The sequence below is a fragment of the Perognathus longimembris genome, chromosome 23 (assembly GCF_023159225.1).
Source record: "Perognathus longimembris pacificus isolate PPM17 chromosome 23, ASM2315922v1, whole genome shotgun sequence".
NCBI lineage: Eukaryota > Metazoa > Chordata > Mammalia > Rodentia > Heteromyidae > Perognathus > Perognathus longimembris.
Window position 1 is genome coordinate 7,059,877 of NC_063183.1, and position 22,966 is coordinate 7,082,842.

General features: G+C 52.1%; 3 protein-coding genes across 3 annotated transcripts; 1 reads left to right on the forward strand and 2 right to left on the reverse strand.

Annotated features, from left to right (window-relative positions):
• Prss53 (serine protease 53) lies at positions 1 to 5,867 on the reverse strand. Its single transcript, XM_048333197.1, has 11 exons — positions 5,805 to 5,867; positions 5,055 to 5,075; positions 4,792 to 4,954; positions 3,518 to 3,783; positions 3,232 to 3,386; positions 2,889 to 3,108; positions 1,505 to 1,655; positions 1,183 to 1,427; positions 947 to 1,092; positions 523 to 739; positions 1 to 297 (listed from the first exon to the last, which is right to left on the reverse strand). The coding sequence occupies exons 1-11, from the start codon at positions 5,860 to 5,862 to the stop codon at positions 278 to 280; spliced, it is 1,662 nt and encodes a 553-aa protein (XP_048189154.1). The 5' UTR covers positions 5,863 to 5,867; the 3' UTR covers positions 1 to 277.
• A 1,970-nt stretch (positions 5,868 to 7,837) lies between these two features.
• Positions 7,838 to 10,329, reverse strand: Vkorc1 (vitamin K epoxide reductase complex subunit 1). Its single transcript, XM_048333196.1, has 3 exons — positions 10,096 to 10,329; positions 9,207 to 9,316; positions 7,838 to 8,277 (listed from the first exon to the last, which is right to left on the reverse strand). The coding sequence occupies exons 1-3, from the start codon at positions 10,266 to 10,268 to the stop codon at positions 8,069 to 8,071; spliced, it is 492 nt and encodes a 163-aa protein (XP_048189153.1). The 5' UTR covers positions 10,269 to 10,329; the 3' UTR covers positions 7,838 to 8,068.
• A 6,112-nt stretch (positions 10,330 to 16,441) lies between these two features.
• Positions 16,442 to 20,763, forward strand: Bckdk (branched chain keto acid dehydrogenase kinase). Its single transcript, XM_048331930.1, has 12 exons — positions 16,442 to 16,582; positions 17,104 to 17,458; positions 17,584 to 17,652; positions 17,744 to 17,854; positions 18,115 to 18,162; positions 18,242 to 18,361; positions 18,448 to 18,546; positions 18,732 to 18,805; positions 19,117 to 19,245; positions 19,321 to 19,410; positions 20,042 to 20,200; positions 20,285 to 20,763. The coding sequence occupies exons 2-12, from the start codon at positions 17,267 to 17,269 to the stop codon at positions 20,427 to 20,429; spliced, it is 1,236 nt and encodes a 411-aa protein (XP_048187887.1). The 5' UTR covers positions 16,442 to 16,582; positions 17,104 to 17,266; the 3' UTR covers positions 20,430 to 20,763.
• Positions 20,764 to 22,966: the final 2,203 nt, after the last annotated feature.

Consider the following 22,966-nt stretch of genomic DNA (forward strand, 5'->3'; position numbering starts at 1 on the left):
AAAAAAAAGGAAAATTGCTCCCCCCCCTCAAAAAAAAAAAGAAATTTTTGAAAAAGCTGGCTGGTGTGATTTTTATGTGAGGGGGATCAGTCTAGGGGGGACGGGGAAGAGCTGCAGGGCTGAGTGTGGGAACCTTCACAGATGGCATCCTGTCATGCAGGACAGAGAGTAGGGATATCTGGGCCTGCCCCAGAGCCCAGATCCCCAGGGAAGAGGGCAGGCAGGTTGGCGGGGCAGGGCGGTGACACTTATGGTCTCATTTTTCTTCAGTCACCTGTCAACAGCTGGCTGGCTGGCCTATTAAAGAGAGGAAGGAAAGTGGGGTTGGCCTGGTCCTCAAAGCTTTGTTCCCTCCCTTGAAAGGAATAGGATCTGTCCTGGCCCCCTGGGCCACGAGAACCCTGAGGCTGGAAGAGGGTGAGACTTCCTACCCCTGGAATCCCCATGGGTCTGTGCACAGCTCACCCACCCAGGGCAGCAGGAAGTGGTTTGTGGGTCCTCGGGGAAGCCCAGAACACATACTTGCGTTAGCCATGCAGCTTCCAGCCTCAACCACAGGCTCTGGTGGCTCAGCAAAGTAGACATGCCAGTCCAAACTGCTGACCCAGTCCTCGTAGGCTGGCAGTGCAGCAAAGACCGCAGGCCTTGCAGGGCCTTGGCAGGCATCTCCAAAGCTGTGTAGCCCAGCCAGGAACCAGGTGCCCCTCACCTCGTATACTAGTGGTGCCCCGGACAGGCCCTGGCAGTTCAGAGGACACTCAGTGACCACCTCCCCTCCGGGCAGCAGGAGGGCAGGAGGGGCTGGAGATGAGTGCTTTGGCTGTGTGGGGGTTATAGGATTGGCTTCATGTGTGGGCTAGGGGCCAAGCCTAGCAAGTGTTCATGAACTGCAGGATGAGAGAATGTCAGGGGTCTGTTCAGTAAGGTTTGGGGTCCTGGGGCTTACCTCACAGTGGGGCCGCTCCCCCACAACGCTGGTACACACCATCCCTGGCAGGATGGGAATCCCATCGCTCCCAGAGGCTGCATGTAGCCGACTACAGGCCCTTGGCCCCAGGAGGGTCACAGGCACTGTCTGGGGGTAACTGATGCCTATAGGACAAGGGAGGAAAAAAAAGATGCAACTGCTCCAGCAGCCTTGAAGCTCAATGAAGAGCTGCTGGTGGACTTGATCTTACATACCTGCTCCTTGGCGAGCCAGCCCTAGGACCCAGCCACGTTCCCCATCAGGCAGGTGATGGTCAGCGTAGGGCAAGCAAAGGGGCCGCAGGCTGGGACCCAGTGTCACGGGCTGAGCCAGCAGCAATAGGGCTACATCATAGCCCCCTTCTGGGTGAGTATAGGCCCCATGCAGGATGAGTTGCTTCAGACTCCATTCCTCTGATCCAGTCCCCAGCCCTACACTCCATTCCTCTAGGGTCTGGCGCCTGTGCAGAGGCAGCATTGACAGCACTGGGTAACAGGGCTGGGGCGAGGGGACAAAGGAGAAGGACACAGGGCTCACCCAATGAAGCAGTGGGCAGCTGTCAGCACCACTTCCTCCGACACCAGGGCTCCACCACAGGTCAACTGCCCCTGGTGCTTCAGCCTGGCCTCCCAAGGCCACACGGAGGGTGCTCCTGCCCGGGGACCTTCTGTCCTTAAGGATCCACAGGCTGAAACAGATGAGTTCATCTAACTTAAGTGCTTACCTGAAGGCCTGGCACACAGTGCTTAAGTACTTCGTGTAGGCTAATCAAATCTTTTTTATTAAAGCTTCCTTTTGCTGGATGCTCTTGGCTCACATCTGGAATCCTAGCCACTCAAGAGGCTGAGGTCTGAGAATCACAGTTCTAAGCCAGCCCAGGCAAGAAAGTCCGTGCGACTCTTATCTCCAAGTAACCACCAGAAAACCGGAAGTGGAGCTGTGGCTCAAAGTGGTAGAGCACTAGCCTTGAGAAAAAGAGCTCAGGGACAGCTCAGAGGCCCTGAGTTCCAAGTCCCAAGACCAACCCCCTCCCCCCAAAGTCACCTTTTGTAATCATCATTAACAAAGCTAACCAGAAGTTGCAGAGGGGTTAAGTGATTTTATAGCTCTGTAGGCAAAAGAAAATAGCTGACCTGGGATTCAAAGGCCAGCACCCGGGCTGGGGATATAGCCTAGTGGAAAGAGTGCCTGCCTCGGATACACAAGGCCCTAGGTTCGATTCCCCAGCACCACATATACAGAAAACGGCCAGAAGCGGCGCTGTGGCTCAAGTGGCAGAGTGCTAGCCTTGAGCGGGAAGAAGCCAGGGACAGTGCTCAGGCCCTGAGTCCAAGGCCCAGGACTGGCCAAAAAAAAAAAAAAAAAAGGCCAGCACCCCAAACTTTTAGCCTTTGTGGTCTGACTGTGCAGCTTCCTTGGCCCTGTTCCAGTTCCCTGCCCCACCTATCTACCTTCTAGGCCTGGATGGGCTCCAGAAGTCCTTGCTTATGTTTGCTTTTCTGAAAGTCAAGACACAACTTCCTTCTGAGGAATTACTTTGCATGCAGTTTGCATGTCAATCACAGGATCTGAGAGGGAACCCTGCTCTGTCCCATCTCTCTGGATTCCTGCCCGGAAACATGCAGCTTTCCCCCACAATCTTCAGCCAGATCTCAGAGAGCGAGAAAGTCCATTTCTTTCCTAAACCCCAAACCTATGAAGCTCTAAAACATCTACATTTCCCAGCTCTAGTGGGGCTGTTCCTATCATAGGGACCAAACAGAGCCTTAAAAGGCACCCTAGTTAGATTTTTGGCAGAGTGTGGGCTCATTGTCTGAGCTGGGGTTTGCTTCATTGTGGCTCCTGCCCACTGCCTAGAAATCTTCATGTAGATGTGAGTGTGTCTCTACCATCCCACTCCCAAGAGCCCTTGTGCTCATACCCACACAGCTGTCCTCATCACTGGTCATCCGGGTCCCTGGGGCCTGCGTCAGGAAGGCCACCCCCTGGGCTTGGGCCTGCAGCCAGGAGCTGTGAGCAGCTATGTCAGTCAGCAGCACAGGAGTGTCCTCCTGGGCACATCTTGATGCAAAGCTTATGATCCCAGCCTGAACCCAGCATCCATTGGGCTCCTGGCACAGGACAGGGCCCCCGGAATCTCCCTGGAGCCAGGCAGGTAAGCCTAAGACAGATGCCCTCTGACTATAGCTCCCCCGTTCCTCTCAGTGGCTGAGCCCCCCAGCCCAAGGCAAAGCCTTCCCCTCTCCCTTTCCTCCCAATCAGACCTGACAAGGTCCCAGCACCCCAGGTTGGGCACCCCCACATAGCATCCCTGGCCGAGCAGGACTGGCCAGCAGCCGCTGGTGCAGCCGGTTGTAGAGACAGTTGCAGGTGGGGCGGCTGATGAGCCGAAGACGCAGATTCCGTAGTTTCGTGGGAGCTGACAAAAGAGATGGGGGCTGAGTTTAGAATCTAGACTGTGGGAAGCAAAGGGAGGCAGGGCTGGGGTGGTTGAAGCTGAGACCATGGCCTTAGACAAGCGCCTGGATTGCAGTCTAGGACAGCGCTTACCATTGCTGGTGTCTTGATCCCAGCCAGTAGCCCAGCAAGATGCTCCAAAGGGGAAGCGGTGGGCAGGCCGGGGCAAGCAGAGGGGTGTGTGGGCTACAGGATGGGCGAGCCGGAGCAGAGCCAGGTCTGAGCCCTGGCTGTAGTGGTTATAAGCCTGGGGTAACTGCAGCGCAGCCACCCCTACCTCCTCAGCCCCTGGGCTCAGCCCCTCACGCTGCAGAGAACCCAGAACCACGGACCAAGAGTTGAGTTCTGTCGCGGCCTCCCTGGAATAGAAGGGCAAGGCCCAGATGGCTGAGTTCTGGGGAGCACAGGTAGGTGGAAGGTGGAAGGTTGGCAGATGTCAGTTTGTGGCTCTACGCCCAGCTCTTCCCCCTTCTCTCAACCTCACTTTGCTCATTCAGAAAGCTTCTACCATGAGAGGGTATAGTTACAATTAACTTGACAATATGTATGTGATACATAGCAATCAGTAAATGTGTGTGTGTGTGTGTGTATGTGTGTGTGTGTGTTTGCTGATTCTGTGGCTTGAACTTGGGGCCTGGGCACTGTCCCTGAGCTTTTTCACTCAAGACTGGTATTTTACCAGTTGGTCTACTTCTGGCTTTTTGCTGGTTAATTGGAGATAAGAGTCTCACACTTTCCTGCCTGGGCTGGCTTTGAACCACAGTCCTCAAATCTTTGCCAGTGTCCAGAAAATGGTACTTTTTTTTTTTTTTTTTTTTGGTCCGTGTGGGGCTTGAACTCAAGGCCTGGGCGCTGTTCCTGATCCTCTTTGTGCTCAAGACCAGCACAATACCACTTGAGCCACAGAGCCACTTCTGGTTTTTGAGTGATTAACTGAAGATAAGAGTCTCATGGGGACTTTTCTGCCTGGGCTGGCTTTGAACTGTGATCCTCAGATCTCAGCCTCCTGAGTAGCTAGGATTACAGGTATGAGCCACCAGTGCCTGGCAAATGGTACCTTTTTTGTTTTGTTTTGTTTGCCAGTCCTGGAGCTTGAACTCAGGGCCTGAGCACTGTCCCTGGCTTCCTTTTGCTTAAGGCTAGCACTCTGCCACTTGAGCCACAGCGCCAATTCCGGCTTTTTCTACATATGTGGTGCTGAGGAATCGAACCCAGGGCTTCATGTATATGAGGTGAGCACTCTACCACTAGGCCATATTCCCAGCCCAAATGGTGCCTTTTAAATCTAGGACTGGCAGCAGTCTTTCGGGACTGGACAAATCCACCCTCATAGCCAGAGACCCTGACTGACCCCAGCCACAACTCACTTTTCAAAGCAGTGGGCAGCGGTGAGGACCCAGGTTTCTGCCACCAAGGAGCCGCTACAGATGTGGACTCCCTGCTTTCTCACACTGGCCTGCCAAGGCCATTCGCCATGCACGGTGTTGCCCTCCTGAGGCTCCGGGGGCCCCGGACCACGCTGCCCACAGGCTACAGAGAGAGGCATCATGCTGACAGCAGAGCCCTGTCTCCCCACACCCTGGCTCAACCTGGACTCAAGTAAGGCAGGCCCAACACCCCCAGCTCTTACCACGTTGAGCTGCTTGAAGACCTGAGAAGAGAAAGACTTGGGTGAGATTCAGGGCACCTGAGCTACTGGGCACAGGCTTGGCAGAGGGGATAGGTTGATCCTCGCTTGTAACTGACTACCTCACCAGTCCCTCCCAGAATGAAAATATTTATATGAGGTCAAGAAAGAGCTTTTATTGGAGCTCATTCAGAGTGCAAGCTCAGTAATTAGTTCTCCTCCCTCAACTGTACTCAGCACTCCTCAGTCTGGGCTACAGCCTGGGACCTGGCCAGCCTTCCTCCAGGCTGCTGAACCCCTAACTTCTGCCCCCACTGCTGACTCAGGGAGGCCGCTTGTGTATGTGGAGAGCATTAGCGTAATTGTCCTTTCAACCTTGGAGGACAGAAGGATTAGAGGACTACGTCATGTCCAAGGAGGGGAGGTCTCAAGGTGACATTAACCCCACCCCGGTGGGACCAACTCACACTCCCCAGCTTCCCAGAGGCTACCAGCAAGCCAACCAAAGGGTCCAGGCCTGCCCTCTTCCCTAAGTACAGATCCACCGATCATTAGAGTGAGGAGCAAGAGTTGGGATGGAATCAAGACCAGTCCAGGCCAGGGGGGTGCAGAACTTCCCTGACATGTCTCTGTCTCACTCTCTCTCTCACACACACCCTGATAGTCCTTGCAAACCCCACACAGCCAACACCAAGTTGCAGCCATGAACTCCAGCACTCCACTCTGCCTCCCTCTCACACACGGGTCCCTTACCTTCTATGAGGACCACAGCTCCCAGGATCAGCAGCCCTGGTCGCCAGCTCTGCTTCATGTTGCTCCTGGACACTCTGCCGCCTGTTTTCTCATTCTCAAAGAGACTACCTACCCGGGTCTCCTTGGCTCCACCCCGGCTCCACCCCCAATCCAGGAGTCACAGGTGTCACCGCTTCCCCTAGGCTAGAAGGGAGCCAAGCAGCTCTTGGCTTCTGGGCTGTGGTTACATGACCCTGAACTGGCTACCACCCCTCTCTAGGCCTCCACTAGAGTTAGACTGCCATCATTTGAATCCTTCTATGTAAGTGACCTTGGACAGTTAACCTGTCTGTGCCTGGTCTAAGAAACTCAGAGTGACTGGATGTAAAAAAAACTTAGACAAAGCTCAGCATGGTAGTACACACCTGGAATCCCAGCGCCCAGAAGGCTGAGGCAGGAAGATGGTGAGTTTTGGGTCAGCTGAGATTACATAGCAAGACTGTCTCAAAACAAAAACAAAAGCACCCCCAAATATGTTTAGTTAGAGAAGTCTGGCTTCTAGCCTTGCTCCCAGCATGGAAACACCATCCTCACACATTCATTTCATTTCCCTGCCAGCACCAAGTAGGTTTCACACCTTTCCCCATGTCTGTCTCATAGGCAACATGCAGGGCTGGGAATATTAATGGCTGAATCTCTGCTGCTAGATGACCATAAGCCTTTGGCAAATCCCAACATTTCTCTGGGCCTGCTGCCTTCCCAGAACAGTTACAGTGGTGCTTGTCCTCAGAAATGGTGGAAAACAGGTGCTGGTGATTTTTTTTTTAAAACACATTTTTATTGTTATCATCAAAGTGATGTACAAAGGAGTTACAGTTAGATAAACTGGGTAGAGTATGTTTCTTTTTTTTTTTTGGCCAGTCCTGGGGCTTGGACTCAGGGCCTGAGCACTGTTCCTGGCTTCTTTTTGCTCAAGGCTAGCACTCTGCCACTTGAGCCACAGAGGCGCTGGTGATTTACGCCTGTAATCCTAACTACTCAGGAGGCCAAGCTCTGAGGATTGCAGTTCAAAGCCAGAGGAACATCTGTGAGACTCATCTCCAGTTAACTACGGAAAGGCTGGAAGTGGAGCTGTAGTTCAAGTGATATAGTGTTAACCTTGAGCAAAAAAAGCTTAGGCACAGCACCAGGCCGAGTTCAAATCCCAAGACTGGCACATGTTCATGTACATGTACACACAGCTGGAAGACTCAGGAGGGAAGAAGGCTGAGAGCACATCCTTTTCTATTTCTTCACTCAGACCACCTTGGACTGTCCAGGAACCCTGACTAACACGGAGACAGCTGTGAATCGAAGGGAGGGTATATACTAGAGACAGATAGCCTGGGGGATTTGGATCTTGAGATTTGGGGCTGGCTAGGGGTGTATCTCTACTAGTAGAGTGTTTGACTCACATGTGTGAAATCCTGCACCAGGAAAAAAAAAATCTACGATCTCCCTAACCTCTTCCCAGCACTGGATGTGAGATCTTAGGCAAATTAATTAGCCTGTCTACCTAAGTTTCCTCACCAAGATAGGGGTAATAATAGCACCTACCTCATACAACTATGCCAGGATTACACATATTTGTAACATGTTAACACAAGTTCTTAATGCTTAGCATATGGGTAAATCCTTACTGAAGAAAAATGAAACAACTTGATCCTTGCCTCCAGGGCTGTGGAGTGTAGATAAAGCAGCCAAGCTAAGTTTGATTTATAGGAAAGTCCAAAGCCCACACAGTCAGAAGGGCAGAGTGGGGGAAGGCCCTCCCAGCAGAGAATGGACGCCTGGCTCCTGTGGGCAGCAGGGACAAGCTGTCCGCCTGCTTCCTGCAGGTGGGGGCTGATGGCACCCCAGGCCTTGCTGACTCCACACGCTCTAGATGACACTACCCAAAGCTACCCTGCCCAGGAAGGTCCTCCACGTGCCCTGACTCATCCTTGTCAGTGCTCAATAAGACAACACTGGGAGAAGCCCAACACCAGGATCACCGGCAGAAAGATGGTACAGACTTGACCAGCTTAAGACATTTTATTGTTAGGAACCTTCCTTCCCTGGGAAATAGTGAAAACCAGCCCTTAGGAATACAGCTAGAGGCACACTGGGTCCTTTTGTTCTGTGTGTGGTTCGTGGAGGGAGTGGGGAGCGTGATACGGGGCTTTCTTGGGAACCAGGCAGAACTCCCCTGGACAAGACACGTGCCAAAGCAAAACAGAGAATGCCAGCCTGGCACGAAGGAGACCTCAGTGCCTCTTGGTCTTGCTCTGGGGTTCCTGGATTTGCCGGAAGCTAAGCAATGTCAGGCCCACATTGATGGCATAGGTGGCGACACAAACAATGCAGAAATCATGGAGCACGAAGAACAGGATCCAGGCCAAGTAGACAGTCCCAATGAGGGACATAAGGGAGCTCAGCAGCAGGAGGATAGAGGCCCAGCGGCCCTGCACGCAACCTGGGAAGCAAAGAAGGATCAGGGATGTCCATGTCTAGAATTCAGACCTGACTTCCTGGTACCACTGATAGGAAAAGATCTCTAACACGGGCTCTAATATGGCCCTCTAGACATTCCTTCTCTCTGTTTAATAACCTGTGGTACCTAAATAGTGCTTATTTTCCCCCTACTGAGCTCTACATAAGATGGAAGATGTATTAGAATGCCCTCAGTTAATCTGAGAAGGCAGGCTCTGGTGGCTCACGCCTGTAATCCTAGCTACTCAGCAGGCTGAGATCTAAGGATCAAGCCTCAAAGCCAGCCTGGGCAGGAAGGGCCATGAGATACTTTATCACCAATTAACCACCAAAAAGCCAGAAGTGGAGCCGTGGCTCAAATGGCAAAAAAGCTAAGAGACAGGGGCTGGGAATATGGCCTAGTGGCAAGAGTGCTTGCCTCCTACACATGAAGCTCCCGGTTCGATTCCCCAGCACCACATATATGGAAAAAGGCCAGAAGGGGCGCTGTGGCTCAGGTAGCAGAGTGCTAGCCTTGAGCGGGAAGAAGCCAGGGATGGTGCTCAGGCCCTGAGTCCAAGGCCCAGGACTGGCCAAAAAAAAAAAAGCTAAGAGACAGCACGCAGGCCCTGAGTTCAAGTCCCAGTACTAATACCAAAATAACTGTTTGTAATCATAACTTAAATCTTAAAAACAAACAAAAAGAAAAACCTCTAGGAAGTCTTTAAGGGATCTTTAGCCGCTGTCAAGAGACATCTTGAGCTCCCTCCCTGCTGGCCTGGCCCGAGGATGCCCAGTGATGAGCAGCTGGCTGCCAACTGTCTGGGTCACCAAGACCCAGACATCTGTGGTAGGGTGGGGCTGCACTGGCCTGAGGGAAGAAGCTGGCCGTGAGAGGGCCGGGCCTGCAGGGCAGGGGGTGGAACCACTCACCTAACAACAGCTGTAGCGTGTAGAAAATGCAGCCAAATATGCTGTTGGATTGATTGAGGATGCTGTCTGCTCCCAGCACCGGCTCCACCAGTCCGAAGCCACTGCCCCACCTGGTGGTGGTGATGGAGACATTCAGGTCAGCAGGTGTCAGTCTAGTAGGAGCTAAAGGAGCAGATTCCCATCCCCACCCACTGAGCATCTAAGGGTGGATGACCTCCTGACCTTCCAGACCTGGGTCCACATCAGGAATCTAAGTCATTGCCCAATTCTCCTTTATCCCCAAGCCAGGCCTAGCTGTGGCTCTCACATAGGTTCCGCTTTTCCAAGCAAACCTTTGGTAGTTCTTTATAAATGGGCACGTAGTAAACCAAATTAGGAAATATTAGGGTACATTCTTTTTCCTCGGACCCACAGATGTGCAGCACCCCGGCCATTCACCCTCTTCCTCCCTACTGTCACCCCACTAAACTACTAATCCTGGGTTCTCCCAGCCAGAACAAGCCACAGGGTCCCAGGGCTCAAAAAATACCAGTGCACACCCAGACTCCGTCAGCGATCACCTCAAAACGCCATCAGGGCCTACAGCCTCCTCTACTGCCCCTTCCCAGTCACCGCTATTCCTCAGCACTCACATCCACATATGATGCCCCCATTTGCCCCAGTCACCCCCCACCCACTCCCGCGACCCCTCTCCCCCAGCCCTGCACCCTTGTTCCAAAAACTAGTGTCTCGGGGTGACTCAGCCCAGGTGTGCACCCGATACGCCAGGTGACACCCCTCAGTCTCAAAGGGTCCGTTCCCGGGCCCCCCTGATCCCGGATTCCGAAGTCAGTCCGCCCATGGCGGGGTGGGGAGGGCGAGGCCCATGTTTTTCCGTCTCCGCGCGCACCGGGAGGAGAAGACGCGGGAACAGCTGATGGCGGTGCCCACGTCGCAGAGCGCCCGGTAGTCCCGGTCGCGGGCGCGTGCCGCCTTCACGTGCAGCGAGTACACGGAAAGCAGGAAGCCGGCGAGGCACAGCGCCAGGCGCACCCACCCGGGCCTCCTCCAGGTGGGGCCCATGGCCGAAGTTCCCGCCCGAAGCGTCGCCGGGAGGAGAGGCCGCCACGGGGCAGGGGCGGGGCGGAGAAGAGCCGCGCCCCCAGCTCCGCCCTCTCCCGCCTCTGGGGCCCAGCGATTGGCCCGCCCGGTCTTGACCCTCCACATCTGATTGGTTATTCTTAGCGCGCTGCAGCCGAGACGGGGGCAGTACAGGAAACCGGCGGGGAACGTTGGGCTGGCAAACTGGATTCGTGGGTGGGAGCCAACGGAGAGCGGGGAGGGTCAGGGTGGGAATGCCAGGACTTATGGGAATTGTAGTCACAGAGGCTCCAAAAAAAAAAGTCTCTGGAGTTTGTTTTTTGTGTGTTTTGACAATACTGGGAGTCGGATCCTTGAGCTTGCTAGGCAAGCATCTTCATTACAGAAAATTAGTTTGTATAATCAAACCCCACACAGGTAAGACCTGTACCAGTATGTATCCCAGTACCAAAAGGAAAAGAAAAAGCTTAACTTATGTTGTTGATTGTGGGGCTTGAACTCAGGACCTGGGAGTTGACCCTGAGTTTTTCAGCTCAAGGCTAGCACTCTACCACTTGAGTTGCAGCACCACTTCCCGCTTTTTCTGAGTAGTTTATTGGAGATAGGAGTCTCACAGACTTTCCAGCCTGGGCTGGCTTTGAACTGCAGTCCTCATATCTCAGGCTCCTGAGTAGCTAAGATTACAGGCGTGAGCCACTGGCCCCTGGCTCCAGTCTCTAAGCATTTGGCATATACCAGGACTCAGAGACCAGTGGACTAGGTAATCTCACCAAGTCTGTGGTCCAAGAGTCAAGCACCCCTTGAAATTATTTCACTGTCAGGTTGTAGTTTTCTTTTTTTTTTTAATTTAATTTATTTATTAATTGAACACAATTTTTTTTTTTTTTGCCAGACCTGGGCTTTGAACTCAGGGCCTGAGCACTGTCCCTGGCTTCTTTTTTGCTCAAGGTTAGCACTCTGCCACTTGAGCCACAGCGCCACCTCTGGCCGTTTTCTATATATGTGGTGCTGAGGAATCGAACCCAGGCTTTCATCTATACAAGGTGAGCACTCTTGCCACTAGGCCATATTCCCAGCCCGAACACAAATTTTTTTGACAAGGTGTTGTGCAAAAAGGGTACAGTTACATAGTAGGGCAGTGTGTACATTTCTTGTGATATCTTATGCCCTGTTTTTCTTTCCCTTCTCTAGGTCAGGTAGACATATATACAATATACAATGTATCAAGAACATATACAGTAGCCATGTGGCCAAGAGGTTGTAGTTTTCTATCCTCCCTGGACTGCTTGGCCTTTCCCCTCACCTCACCAGCGGCCCCCTCTGGCTAGTCTCTCTCTTTGCAATAAACTTTGCTACTTGGGCCTCCTCTGACAGCTCATAATCCTGAAAAACCTGACTTGGGTCAACCAGCCTTTCTAGACTCCCCAATCCATTGACAAGTCTCTTCTAAACTTTCAACTGTGCTTCCTTCACATCTGCATGGAAGCTCGTTTCTCTTTCTTGACTCAACAACAACACAAATCTCCCTTGGCCAGGAGTTTCTTCATCAGAGCCCTCTTCCTCTCCCCTGCTATCATCATCATCTCATCACAGTCAAGGTTTTGGAACTATTTTGCCTTCCTAGACTCACCTTCTTTCTTGCTACCCATACATTATAAACTAGCTTCTGCTTCAAACAATACCCTGATGACTAGTGGCTGGACACAAAGTTCAATGACTATTTTTAAGATTTATTTAACATCTAAATATTTCATCAAAATGGTATGTTTTGTGTGCGGTGCTAGTCCTGTGCTTGAACTCAAGGTCTTGTCCCTGAGCTTTTTTTTTTTTAGCTCAAGGCTGGTGCCCTACCACTTGAGCCATACCTTCAACTTCTGCCTTTTTTCTGGTTAACTGGAGATAAGTTTTTATGGGCAACTTTCCTGCCTGGGCTGGCTTCAAACCACAATCCTCAGATCTCAGTCTCCTGAGTTGCTAGAATTACAGACATGAGTCATCTATGCCCTGCTCTAAATCATATTTATTTACTCCCTGGCTAGTCCTCTTTGCTCTCTAGCTGCTCCTTCCAAGTTCTACTTTTCTATTTCTAGAGGGTAAGGTAGGCAGAATAACGATATCCCAAGATACAGTGGCCAAATTACTGGAACCTGTGGCTCTATTAGTTTATATGGAAAAAGAAAAGGAATTAAGCTTACAGATAGAATTAAAGTTGCTCCAGTGCTAATTTTAAAACAGGGATATTCCCTGAACTATTGGGTGGGTCCAATGTAATCCCAAGTGTCTTTAAAACCAAATGAAGGTGTCAAAAGAATCCAAAGTGTTAAGGCTGACCTGAAAACTGGAGTAACTAAATATAAGTTTTAGTTAAAATTATAACAGCTTCTAAACTCTGGTGATGACTCCATGATAGAAGGCTGCACCCCCACCCATGAGACTAGTTTCTTATAGTTTGACATTTAAAAATGTAGGGAGGGGCTGGGGATATGGCCTAGTGGCAAGAGTGCTTGCCTCGTATACATGAGGCCCTGGGTTCAATTCCCCAGCACCACATATACAGAAAATGGCCAGAAGTGGCGCTGTGGCTCAAGTGGCAGAGTGCTAGCCTTGAGCAAAAAGAAGCCAGGGACAGTGCTCAGGCCCTGAGTCCAAGCCCCAGGACTGGACCCCCCCAAAAAAAATAAATAAAAATGTAGGGAGCACTTGTTCACCTCTATACCTGGGTAGCAACCATGGTAACAGACGGTAAAAAATGATCATAGTCATAGACTATAGAAATAACCATAATAATAGTAGAAATGCCATGGTAACTGTTGGGTTGGTTTACTTATGATTGAGTACTGGATTGTTTTAGCCTGCTCAAGCTTGCTTAGTGGTCACAATTGTTCAAATAAAGTTGGTACTAGGTCAGCCTGAACGCAATATTCTGCTTCTGTAAACGGCTTGCCTAACCCATTTGTGACTTGCTCTACCCCCTGCACTAACCCCCTGCATCAGTGCTACATGACCACCTGTTGTCAATTCCTGATATCAAGGCCAGTTCCCGATATCAAAGCCAAAATAGGTAACTGAAAGGGTAGATAGCCAATGGAAATAGGACAAGACTTGCTTGCTAAATGTCATCTAATCAAGTATCTGCCAAGTTGGACATACCCTGCCCCTGTTGTAATCACAATAAAAACCCTGCCTATCTGAAGGTCGGGGCTCTCAATCCAGATCTGCTGTGTCAGTGATGGTTGGGAGTCCAGGCTCAAGCCTGCAATAAAGACTCTCGTGCATTTGCATCGTTATCGGCTCCTTAGTGGTCTTTGGGGATCGGAAATCTGGCATAACAAAAGAAGCCAAGCACTGGTAGCTCATGCCTAGCTACTCTGGAGGCTGAGATCTAAGGATCACTGCTCAAAACCAGCGCAGGCAGCAAAGTCCAAGAGACACTCATCTCCAATTAATGGCCAGGAAACCAGAAGTGGTGCTGTAGCTCAAGTGGTAGAGCACTACTAGCATTGAGCAAAAGAACTCAGGGTCAGTTCCCAGGCCAGAGTTAAAGCTCCACGACTGATGACAAAAAAAAAAAAAAAAAAAAAAAAAAAATTCAAAAGGAAATGTAAAGCCAGGTGGCAGTGGCTCATGCCTGTAATCCTAGTTACCCAAGAAGAGGCTGAGATCTGAGGATTGTAGTTGAAAGCCAGTCCGGGCAGGAAAGCCTGTGAGACTCTTTTCTCCAATTAATCATCAAACAACTTGAACTGTGGCTTAAATTGTAGAGCATTAGCCTTGAGTGAAAAAGCTAAGGGACAGTGCCCATGCCCTAAATTCATGTTCCAGTACCGGCACAGTACCAGCACAGTGACTACAGAAAAAAGAGAGTTGGGAGGCAGCCCAGTAGTGAAGCTCCTACAGCGCCCCTCCCATACCCCCCTCCCATACCCCCCTCCCATACCCCCTTCCCCTCCCATACCCCCTTCCCCTCCCCCCCCCCCCTTTGCCCAGCACCGCAAAACAAAGCAAAGAATATCTGTGGCTTTTAAGAGCAGGAAAGGACAAATAGATTGCCCCACTCCTGACAGTCTCTAAGAACTATGTACATCTTGTTTGTTTTGTTTTTGTTGCCAGTCCTGGGACGTGGGCTCAGGGCCTGAGCACTGTTCCTGGCTTCTTTTTGCTCAAGGCCGGCACTCTACCACTTGAGCCACAGCACCACTTCCAGTTTTTTCTATATATGTGGTGCTGAGGAATCGAACCCAGGGCTTCATGTATACGAGGCGAGTACTTTACCACTAGGCTATATTCCCAGCCCAGAACTATGTACATCTTGATCTTAGCCCAGTGAGACCTGTATCAGAACTGGAATGTACTGATACGTTTGTAAACAAGCTTAAGGGCACCTGGTATGGGCCTGAGCCAGAATGAACCATGGAGTTGGGGCCAGAGGAAAAGGAGTCCTAATCCTTCTGTCTCTCAGTTCTTGCGTCTGTAAATAAGAATGCCGACTGCAGAGGATAAATATAAAGGTGCCTCCATGCAAAGTGTTTTAGAGACAGTGAGCTCTTTTCATTGTTGGCCCATTTTGAAATGAAGTTGGCGGGGCGCACCTCCTGCCTCCGCCGCCGGGGCAGCAGCGAGCGCGCTGGGTCACCTGGGGTGAAGCTGGGCTTATCCCGACGGGCCCGCCCGCGCGCGCCGGCGGTCCACGCCGTGGCCACGTGAGCGCCGGCTCCGGGGCCCAGCACGCAGCCCGGGCCTTCCGCGTTGGGTGCAGGCTGTCCTCCCCTTGGAGATCACCCCTCCCTCGCCCTTCTTCTTCGTGGTAGAGCTGAGAGGCCTCCCAGGCTTCACTCCGGCTAGTTGGAAAAGGCGAGGATGGGGAGGGAGGAGGAAATCCAGTGGTTCAGGCAGACTAATCACGGTGAGGAAGTTCCCATCTCCAAGCCTATAGACAACCCCCAGGGGAGGTCTCTTGTTTCATTTCACACTTGGTACTTAAAGAAATCTTGAATAGCTAGAAAATCTGCACCCAATCAGTACAAACACACAGGGAAAAAAAAGAAAAAGAAAAAGTCTCCCATCATTGGCTGCAGGATAGTGCCTTCCCCAAGCTCTGTCTCTGGTCCCATCAAATCTCACCCTAGCAGTCAATGCCAGCAGAGGGTCTGAGAAGCAGAACTTTACAATGAATGCTCCTCAGTGTTTCCTATCTCCTTCTAGAGCAAATGCAGACATGTTTCCTCTTTCTGAGCTGCTGATCATCCTACTCAGCCCTCGTCTTCCCAGCTCTCCCAGCCCAGCTCAAGCCCTAACCCCCATGCTGCTCCTGTACCCAGCGCTTACCTGGTGTTCCTATAGCCTCCCTCATCCCAAGCAATCAAAAAGCACCTTCCTGGGGGGGGGAGGGGGAGTATTTTTTTTTCTGGTACTAGAGCTTAAACTTTGGTCTCAAACGCTTCTCTCAAGGCTGGTACTGTCACTTGAGCCACATCTCTACTTCGAGCTTCCTGCTAGTTAATTGGAGATAAGAGTATTTAAAGATTTGTCCGCCTCGGCTGGCTTCAAAGCTCAGGTTCTCAGATCTATCCCGAGTAGCTAGGATTATAGGTGTGAGTCACCAGTGCCTGGCTAAGATTATTTGTTTGACCCAGCCTTCCTCCTGGGCACTGACAAGTTGCCCATCAGTGATGTACATCCACGGTAGGCAGAAACAACAATAACACCTAGCACGTGCGTAATGAGCACAGATTCTACGCACACCCCCTGCACTGTTCTATATATGCTCCTCCGCAGGGACACTCACTCATCTAATCTACAACTCCTCAATTAGCACATTCTCGTTTCACAAATGCCAAGTGAATTACCGGATTGCCCCAGCTGTGAAGTGGAGCCTAGATGGGGTCTGAAGCCCGAATGCGTCTGGTTTCCCATAATGAAACCCAAGAGCCAGAAGAACGAAGGGACCTTGGCCAGAGGGAGGTAGTTTGATCTATGTGGAGAACGCGTAAGGATCTTCTGGTCCCCTAGCGTTGCCTTCCCCTACTCCCACCCCCAGGGATCCCATTTTATAGAGTGGAAAGCCGAGTCCCGGGCGGATCCCAGGTAACTTAGGGAGCCGGTGGCGGGAGCTGTCCTCTTCATCTGGAAGGCTGGGAGCCCCCGCGGCGAGTCCTCGCCAAACTACAACTCCCAGGAGGCACCGGGCGTTCACAGCCGGCGCGACGTCACCGCAGGAGAAGGCGCAGGCGGCTGGGTAACCCGGCCAGCCGACTGGGCGGCTCCGCTAGGACCCGGGCACTGGCTCTGTCCCCGCGGTAAGTGGAGAAACTCCCGTGGAAGGAAGCGGCGGGCGGAGGCCGCACCGCGCAGGCCGCCGTTGCAGCCGCACTCCTGGCGCTGGAGTGCGCATGGGCGGGGGAGGGGTGGCATCTACCATATGGGGAGGGGGGGGGGGTCCGGGACGGACCAAGTGGCTCTGCGGATGAGTGGTGGGGGAAAGCTCAGACGGGGATCCCGGGGCCGCAGCCTCGGTGTACCCCGCGCTCCGGGGCTCATCGCAGCATAGCAAGCCGGGCTCCGGTCTGGGGGTACTCACAAGGGGGCCAGCCCCGCCCCCTGGGTGCCCAGGACCCGAGGGGGCCAAAGTGAGGCTGGCAGGCTGCCTGGATCTGAGATCCCCGCCCCCCACCCCCACCAAGACCACCAGCTAGAGACCAGGACGGCACAAAATAAGATTGCCCAGGCTGGGCCTGAGGGAGGCTGCCCCGGGCAGAGGTGTTTGATGCTCACGTGGAGCGGTGCCCTTAAACAACCCTGCTTTCCGCCGCTCCCATAGATGGGAGCTGCTTTCCAGGGACTGAGCGTGTCAGCACCCTCGTTGGAACCTTGCTCCTGAAAGCAGGGAGGAGCCCTTGCCCATCCACTCTTTTTGCCCCATCTTGGGGTCGCCTCCGTCTGTTGGGTCCTCAGCCTAGTCCGCCCAAGGTGCAGAACAGAGAATGCTGGCGTCGGTGCTGGGGAGCTGCCCGCGGGGCCGGCTTCCACTTCGGCCTCTTTTGGGGTCCACACTGTCACTCCGAGCCCAGTCGACATCAGCGACGGATACACACCACGTAGAGATGGCACGGGAACGCTCCAAGACTGTCACCTCCTTTTACAACCAGTCAGCCATTGATGTGGCAGCAGAAAAGGTGGGTGGCTGGGAGTGGAGGGTGGGGGGTTAAGACCTGGAGTAAGTGTCTAGGGAAAGGGACAGAGCCAACCTAGGGACAGGGCATTGGAGAGTCAGTGCTCAAAGTCCCAACTTTTTCTGCAGCCCTCAGTCCGCCTCACGCCCACCATGATGCTCTATTCTGGCCGATCTCAGGATGGCAGCCACCTTCTGGTAAGCTTCCTGTCCCCTATTCTCCCTTGGCTCCAGGAGCTCCAGTCAACCACTTAGACCTTGGTCCTGCTCGTCCCTCTTTTTCTTACAGAAAAGTGGCCGCTACCTGCAGCAAGAGCTGCCAGTGAGGATTGCTCACCGGATCAAGGGCTTCCGGAGCCTTCCTTTCATCATTGGCTGCAACCCCACCATACTGCACGTGGTAAGGTGGAGAGGACCTTAGACCAGTGTGCACACTGCCCAAGGGCAAATGAGGAGCCCAGGCCCAGAGTGGCAGAGACTTGCCTGCTGCAAAGGAAATGCTGGGCTAGGCCCCAGCCCCTCAGAAGCCAAGGCTACACTTTTCATGGAGGCTAGAATGATCATTTTGGGTGCTTGAATAATGTGCACTGGGTTGTATGGTGATCTCTACAGACAGGCATATACGGCAGCCCAGTGAATTCCTCTACTTCTTCCTTGCAGCATGAACTGTACATCCGGGCCTTCCAGAAGCTGACAGACTTCCCTCCGGTGAGGCTGGGCAGAGCAGGGGTGAGGGGATGAGGGGTAGGAGCTGAACTACCTGTGCACATAACCCTGTGACCTGCAGATCAAAGACCAGGCGGACGAGGCCCAATATTGTCAGTTGGTGCGACAGCTGCTAGATGACCACAAGGATGTGGTGACCCTCTTAGCTGAGGGCCTGCGTGAGAGCCGGAAGCACATAGAGGTCAGGGACAGAGGAGCCAGGGACCCAGCAAGAGCAGGGGAGGGTTGGAATGAGGCACAGGATTTCTGAGGCCCCATTCTTACCAGGATGAAAAACTGGTCAGATACTTCTTAGACAAGACACTGACTTCAAGGCTCGGGATTCGCATGTTGGCCACTCACCACTTGGCACTGCATGAGGACAAGGTAGGATTTTGACCAAGACTTGAGATCTGCTTACAAAAGCTAAGGGAGAGGGAGGAAGGGAGAGGAAACTGAGTCAGAGGCCCCCTTGGGCTAGGGATCTGGGCTAAGGGCCATCTAGAAGTTGCATTTGGCAGCTGGGGTGGGGGTAGAGGTGTCTCTAGTCCTGACCTTCTTTCTCTTGCCAGCCTGACTTTGTTGGCATCATCTGCACTCGTCTCTCACCGAAGAAGATTATTGAAAAGTGGGTGGACTTTGCCAGGTGAGGCTAGAAGATTCTTAGTTAAGAAGGTGGGGGGGCCTTAGGGTAGGGAAGGCTTCTGTCTGTGTCCTTGTTTGGGACAAGGTCTAGACTAGGTTCTCTCAACTAAGCACTAAGACATCTTAAGCCAGGTAATTCTTTGCAGTGGGCTGTCCTGTGCAAGTTGGGCTGCTATTGGCTTCTATTCACCTGTTGCCATTACACCTCGGTTGTGACGAGTAGAGGTGTCTGTGCGTATTGGAAAATGTCCCTTAGAGGAGCAGGATCACCTCCAGCTGAGAATGGCTTCTGAACCCTCTTTCTACCCACAGACGTCTGTGTGAGCACAAGTATGGTAATGCTCCCCGTGTGCGCATCAATGGACATGTCGCTGCCCGCTTCCCCTTCATCCCTATGCCACTGGACTATATCCTGCCTGAGCTGCTCAAGAATGCCATGAGGTGGGTAGGCTGGATACCCTGGGTGGGGGCAGACAGAAACTGGGATACCACTACTGATCTTTCCTCACTTCATAGAGCCACGATGGAGAGTCACCTGGACACCCCATACAATGTTCCAGATGTGGTCATCACCATCGCCAACAATGATATCGATCTGGTCATCAGGTTTGCCCCAAGTGGAGCTGGGCTGGGGTCAATGGGGCTCAGGCAGTTTCTGACTTGCTATAGGACTTTGAGCTAGAACCTGCCCTACTCTGGGATCTAGACTTTGTCCAATCTCAAGACTCCTGTCCTGAGATTCCTATGAGCTGAGTGTTGATGGATCTGGGGCCCTGCCTCAGTTGTGAGGAGCCTGGAGTTAGGCAGTTGTCTTTTTTTTTTTTTTCTTCTGCCAGTCTTGGGGATTAAACTCAGGGCCTAAGCAGTGTCCCTGGCTTCTTTTTGCTCAAGGCTAGCACTCTACCTCTTGAGCCATAGCATCACTTTCGGTTTTTCCTGCTTATGTGGTACTGAGGAATCAAACCCAGGGCTTCATGCATGCTAGGCAAGCACTCTGCCACTAAGCCACATTCCCAGTCCAGGCAATTGTCTTTGATGCTGGGCTCAGAATAAATGTCAAATCCTATGAAGTGGCCCAGGCAGAGGTGAGAATGGAGAAAGGTAGGACCAAGGCTCTGGGTGGACCACATTCCACTTTTGGGTAGAAAGAATAGAAAATGAGACTGAGCACTGAATGTTTGGGGCAGTGGGACCTCATCAGACCCGAGCCAAGTGCATGTTATTGACAACCTGCCAGGATTTCAGACCGAGGTGGAGGAATTGCTCACAAAGACCTGGATCGGGTCATGGACTACCACTTCACTACAGCTGAGGCCAGCACCCAGGATCCCCGGATCAGCCCCCTCTTTGGCCACCTGGACATGCACAGTGGCGGCCAGTCAGGACCCATGCACGGGTGAGGCCCCACATAGCCAGGATGGTGGGCGTGGCCAGGAGGCTCAGGCCTCTAAAGGGCCCTGTCCTTTCCCTCTGCCCCTAGCTTTGGCTTCGGGTTGCCCACATCGAGGGCCTACGCAGAATACCTTGGCGGGTCCCTGCAGCTGCAGTCCCTGCAGGGCATCGGCACAGATGTCTACCTGCGGCTCCGTCACATCGATGGCCGGGAGGAGAGCTTCCGGATCTAACTCCATAACCTGTGGCCTGCCGGCCTGGGCTGGATCCTTACTCCCTGCTAGGACCTTTGTGGTCAAGCAGGAGCCACTCTGCTCCACATATTGTTGCCTCTGGGGTCTCAGGACCCCAGACAGACATACCTACATGGAGAAGGCACCACTCCTCCTCAATGGGGCTCACTGCTTCCTTTCCTTGAAGGAAGGGGAAAAAGAAACAGGGACCCCCGAGGCCAGCTCTGTCATTCTCACTCCTGGGGAAGCCCAACTTTTGACCTGCTGTTTGTTATTAAAGTTCTCATTTTGAATGCCCTTTTGGGCCCTGCTGTGGGGAAGGCAGGTGAACTTTTGTTTCTGTCTGTCAGGTTTGCTGGGCCCTGAGGTTTAACTGGCTCATGTTCCGGTCTCTAACTGTCCTTTAGAGCCCAGCAGACAGGAGTAGAATTGGCCCAGTGTTGCTTGCCTGTTGTTTGGCAGGAATAAGGTTGACTTTGGCAGCTTACACTTATCATTTTAACAAATGTCTCTGGGTCCCAGACATTACTGGAGAAGCAAGTAAACCTCCCTTCTGGCCCCGGTTCTGGCTCTTCCTGGAAGTGACAGGTTTTAGAGGTGAAGGTCGCCAGCCTGGGCAACCTCCTGGGCCACCTGATTCCTGAGATTAAAAATAACACCTGCTAGCTGCGTCTGCTGCCGCCAACAGAAGGAACACAAGGTTGTACACTGGCCTGTCCCAGCAGACTTGAGTAATCCACTATAAGGAAAGGGGGGAGGGGGCATGCTGGGGGTGTGTGCAGGGATTTGAGCAAAAGGAAATAGTTAGATGGTAGATGGACTTAGGGTTAGACTTGAGGTCAAGCTTCTTGGGAGAAGTATATCTCTCCAGGCACTGGTGGCTCACACCTATAATCCTAGCTATTCAGGAGGCTGAGTTCTGAGGATTGAGGTTTGAAGCCAGCCGAGGCAAAAAAATCCATAAGACTCTTAATCTCCAATAAACTACTCAGAAGTAGATGGAAGTGGCACTGTGGCTCAAGTGGTAGAGCCCTAGCCTTGAGCATCACAGCTCAGGGACAGCGCCCAGGACCGGCAAAAAAATAAAGTACAACTCCAGGTAAAATCCTATCTGGCACCACTCTGCTGACTTTGTCAGGGAAGGAGCATGGGTGATGAAACTGGGAAGGAGGTCCGACTTCCATCTCTCACCTTTGCTGGCTGCAGGGCAAAGAGTAAAGCCGGAGAGGTTGGTGGCAACCAGCAGGTACAGGGCTTGGAGCACAGGCCTCGTTTGGGAGGTAGTAGGGATCCATGGATGAGTTTTAAGCTGGGAAGAAATGTTTCAGGTTGGATTCCCAAGAAGCTAACCATGAGAGGATTTGTGTCGAATGCTTTGTTCAAGTGCTCCCAGGCCTATCTAAGGATATGGCTCAGTGACACAATGCTTGCATATTGTTGAAAGAGGCCCTGGGTTCAAACACTAGCACTTCAAAGCAACGTTCTGAGTGGAAGTTAAAGAAGCAAGAAAGGGGAGAGGAGAAACCAACCGAGGATGTGATCTCTGTTGAAAGTCTAGAGCCAGTGTGTGGGTCACACCTACAGTTTCAGCAGCATGGCTGTTCAAGGCCAGCTTAGACAAAAACCAAGACTCTAGCTCAACTAATGGCTAGGCATGGTGCTTGCACTTGTCATACCAGGTAGATGAGAGTATAAATAGGATGGTTGTCATCCAAGATGGCCTGGGTAAAAACATGAGATCTTATCCTCAAATCACTAAATAAAAAATGGCTGAGGGCATGAATCTTGAGGTAAGACCACCTATCTAGCAAGTGTGAATCCCTTGGTTCAAACCCAGTACTACTGGTGGCTCACATCTGTAATCCAGGCTATTCAGGAGGTTGTTCAGGAGGATCATCTTTCAAAGCCAGCCCAGGCTAAAAAGTCCACAAGATTCTGCTTTCAAAGTAACCAGCAAAAAGCAGAGCTGGAAGCTTTGTTCATCTGGTAAACTACCAGCTGAGCAAGAGGGGGCAGGGGGAGAAGTATCACCAGGGGAAAAAAAATGTGTCCAGAGCCAGTAATTTGTTTTAGATAAGGCTCTAAACATCACAGTTATTGATTCTTGCATGTGACAATGGAATGCACTGGGAAGTGGGACTGGGAGGAGGGGGGACTGCTGAATTCAGGTTTTTTAGGAGCACTCAGGGAGTGGAGATATGAGGACTAACAGTTCAAAGCCAACCTGAGCAACATAGGGAGGCCCCCATCTCAGCAAACAAATACAAAAAGCTCTGACACCATTTAAAGAAGAGTCTTAGGTGGTAGCACTCAAGGCCCAGGACTGGCCAAAAAAAAAAAAGTAATCTAGGGGAAGTGGCTATGTGGCTTAAGTGGTAGTGTGCTAGTCTTGAACACAAAGCTCAGAGACAATGCCTAGGCACTCAGTTCAAGCCCCATAACCAATAACAACAACAAAAAATTAACCTAGGGAGGCTGGGAATGTGGCTTAGTGGTAGAGTGGTTGCCTAGCATGCATGAAGCCCTGGGTTCGATTC

Coding starts and splice junctions, on each gene's coding strand:
- Prss53 (XM_048333197.1), bottom strand. CDS start 5,862: ATGAAGCAGAGCTGGCGACCAGGGCTGCTGATCCTGGGAGCTGTGGTC. Junction 1,656..2,888: donor TGATGAGGACAGCTGTGTGG/GTATGAGCACAA, acceptor CATCTGTTTCAG/CCTGTGGATCCTTAAGGACA. Junction 1,428..1,504: donor GCTGCCCACTGCTTCATTGG/GTGAGCCCTGTG, acceptor GCCTCTGCACAG/GCGCCAGACCCTAGAGGAAT.
- Bckdk (XM_048331930.1), top strand. CDS start 17,267: ATGCTGGCGTCGGTGCTGGGGAGCTGCCCGCGGGGCCGGCTTCCACTT. Junction 18,547..18,731: donor TGGCACTGCATGAGGACAAG/GTAGGATTTTGA, acceptor TTCTCTTGCCAG/CCTGACTTTGTTGGCATCAT. Junction 20,201..20,284: donor CAGTCAGGACCCATGCACGG/GTGAGGCCCCAC, acceptor CTCTGCCCCTAG/CTTTGGCTTCGGGTTGCCCA.
- Vkorc1 (XM_048333196.1), bottom strand. CDS start 10,268: ATGGGCCCCACCTGGAGGAGGCCCGGGTGGGTGCGCCTGGCGCTGTGC. Junction 9,317..10,095: donor TCCCGCGTCTTCTCCTCCCG/GTGCGCGCGGAG, acceptor CACCACCACCAG/GTGGGGCAGTGGCTTCGGAC. Junction 8,278..9,206: donor CACGCTACAGCTGTTGTTAG/GTGAGTGGTTCC, acceptor TTTGCTTCCCAG/GTTGCGTGCAGGGCCGCTGG.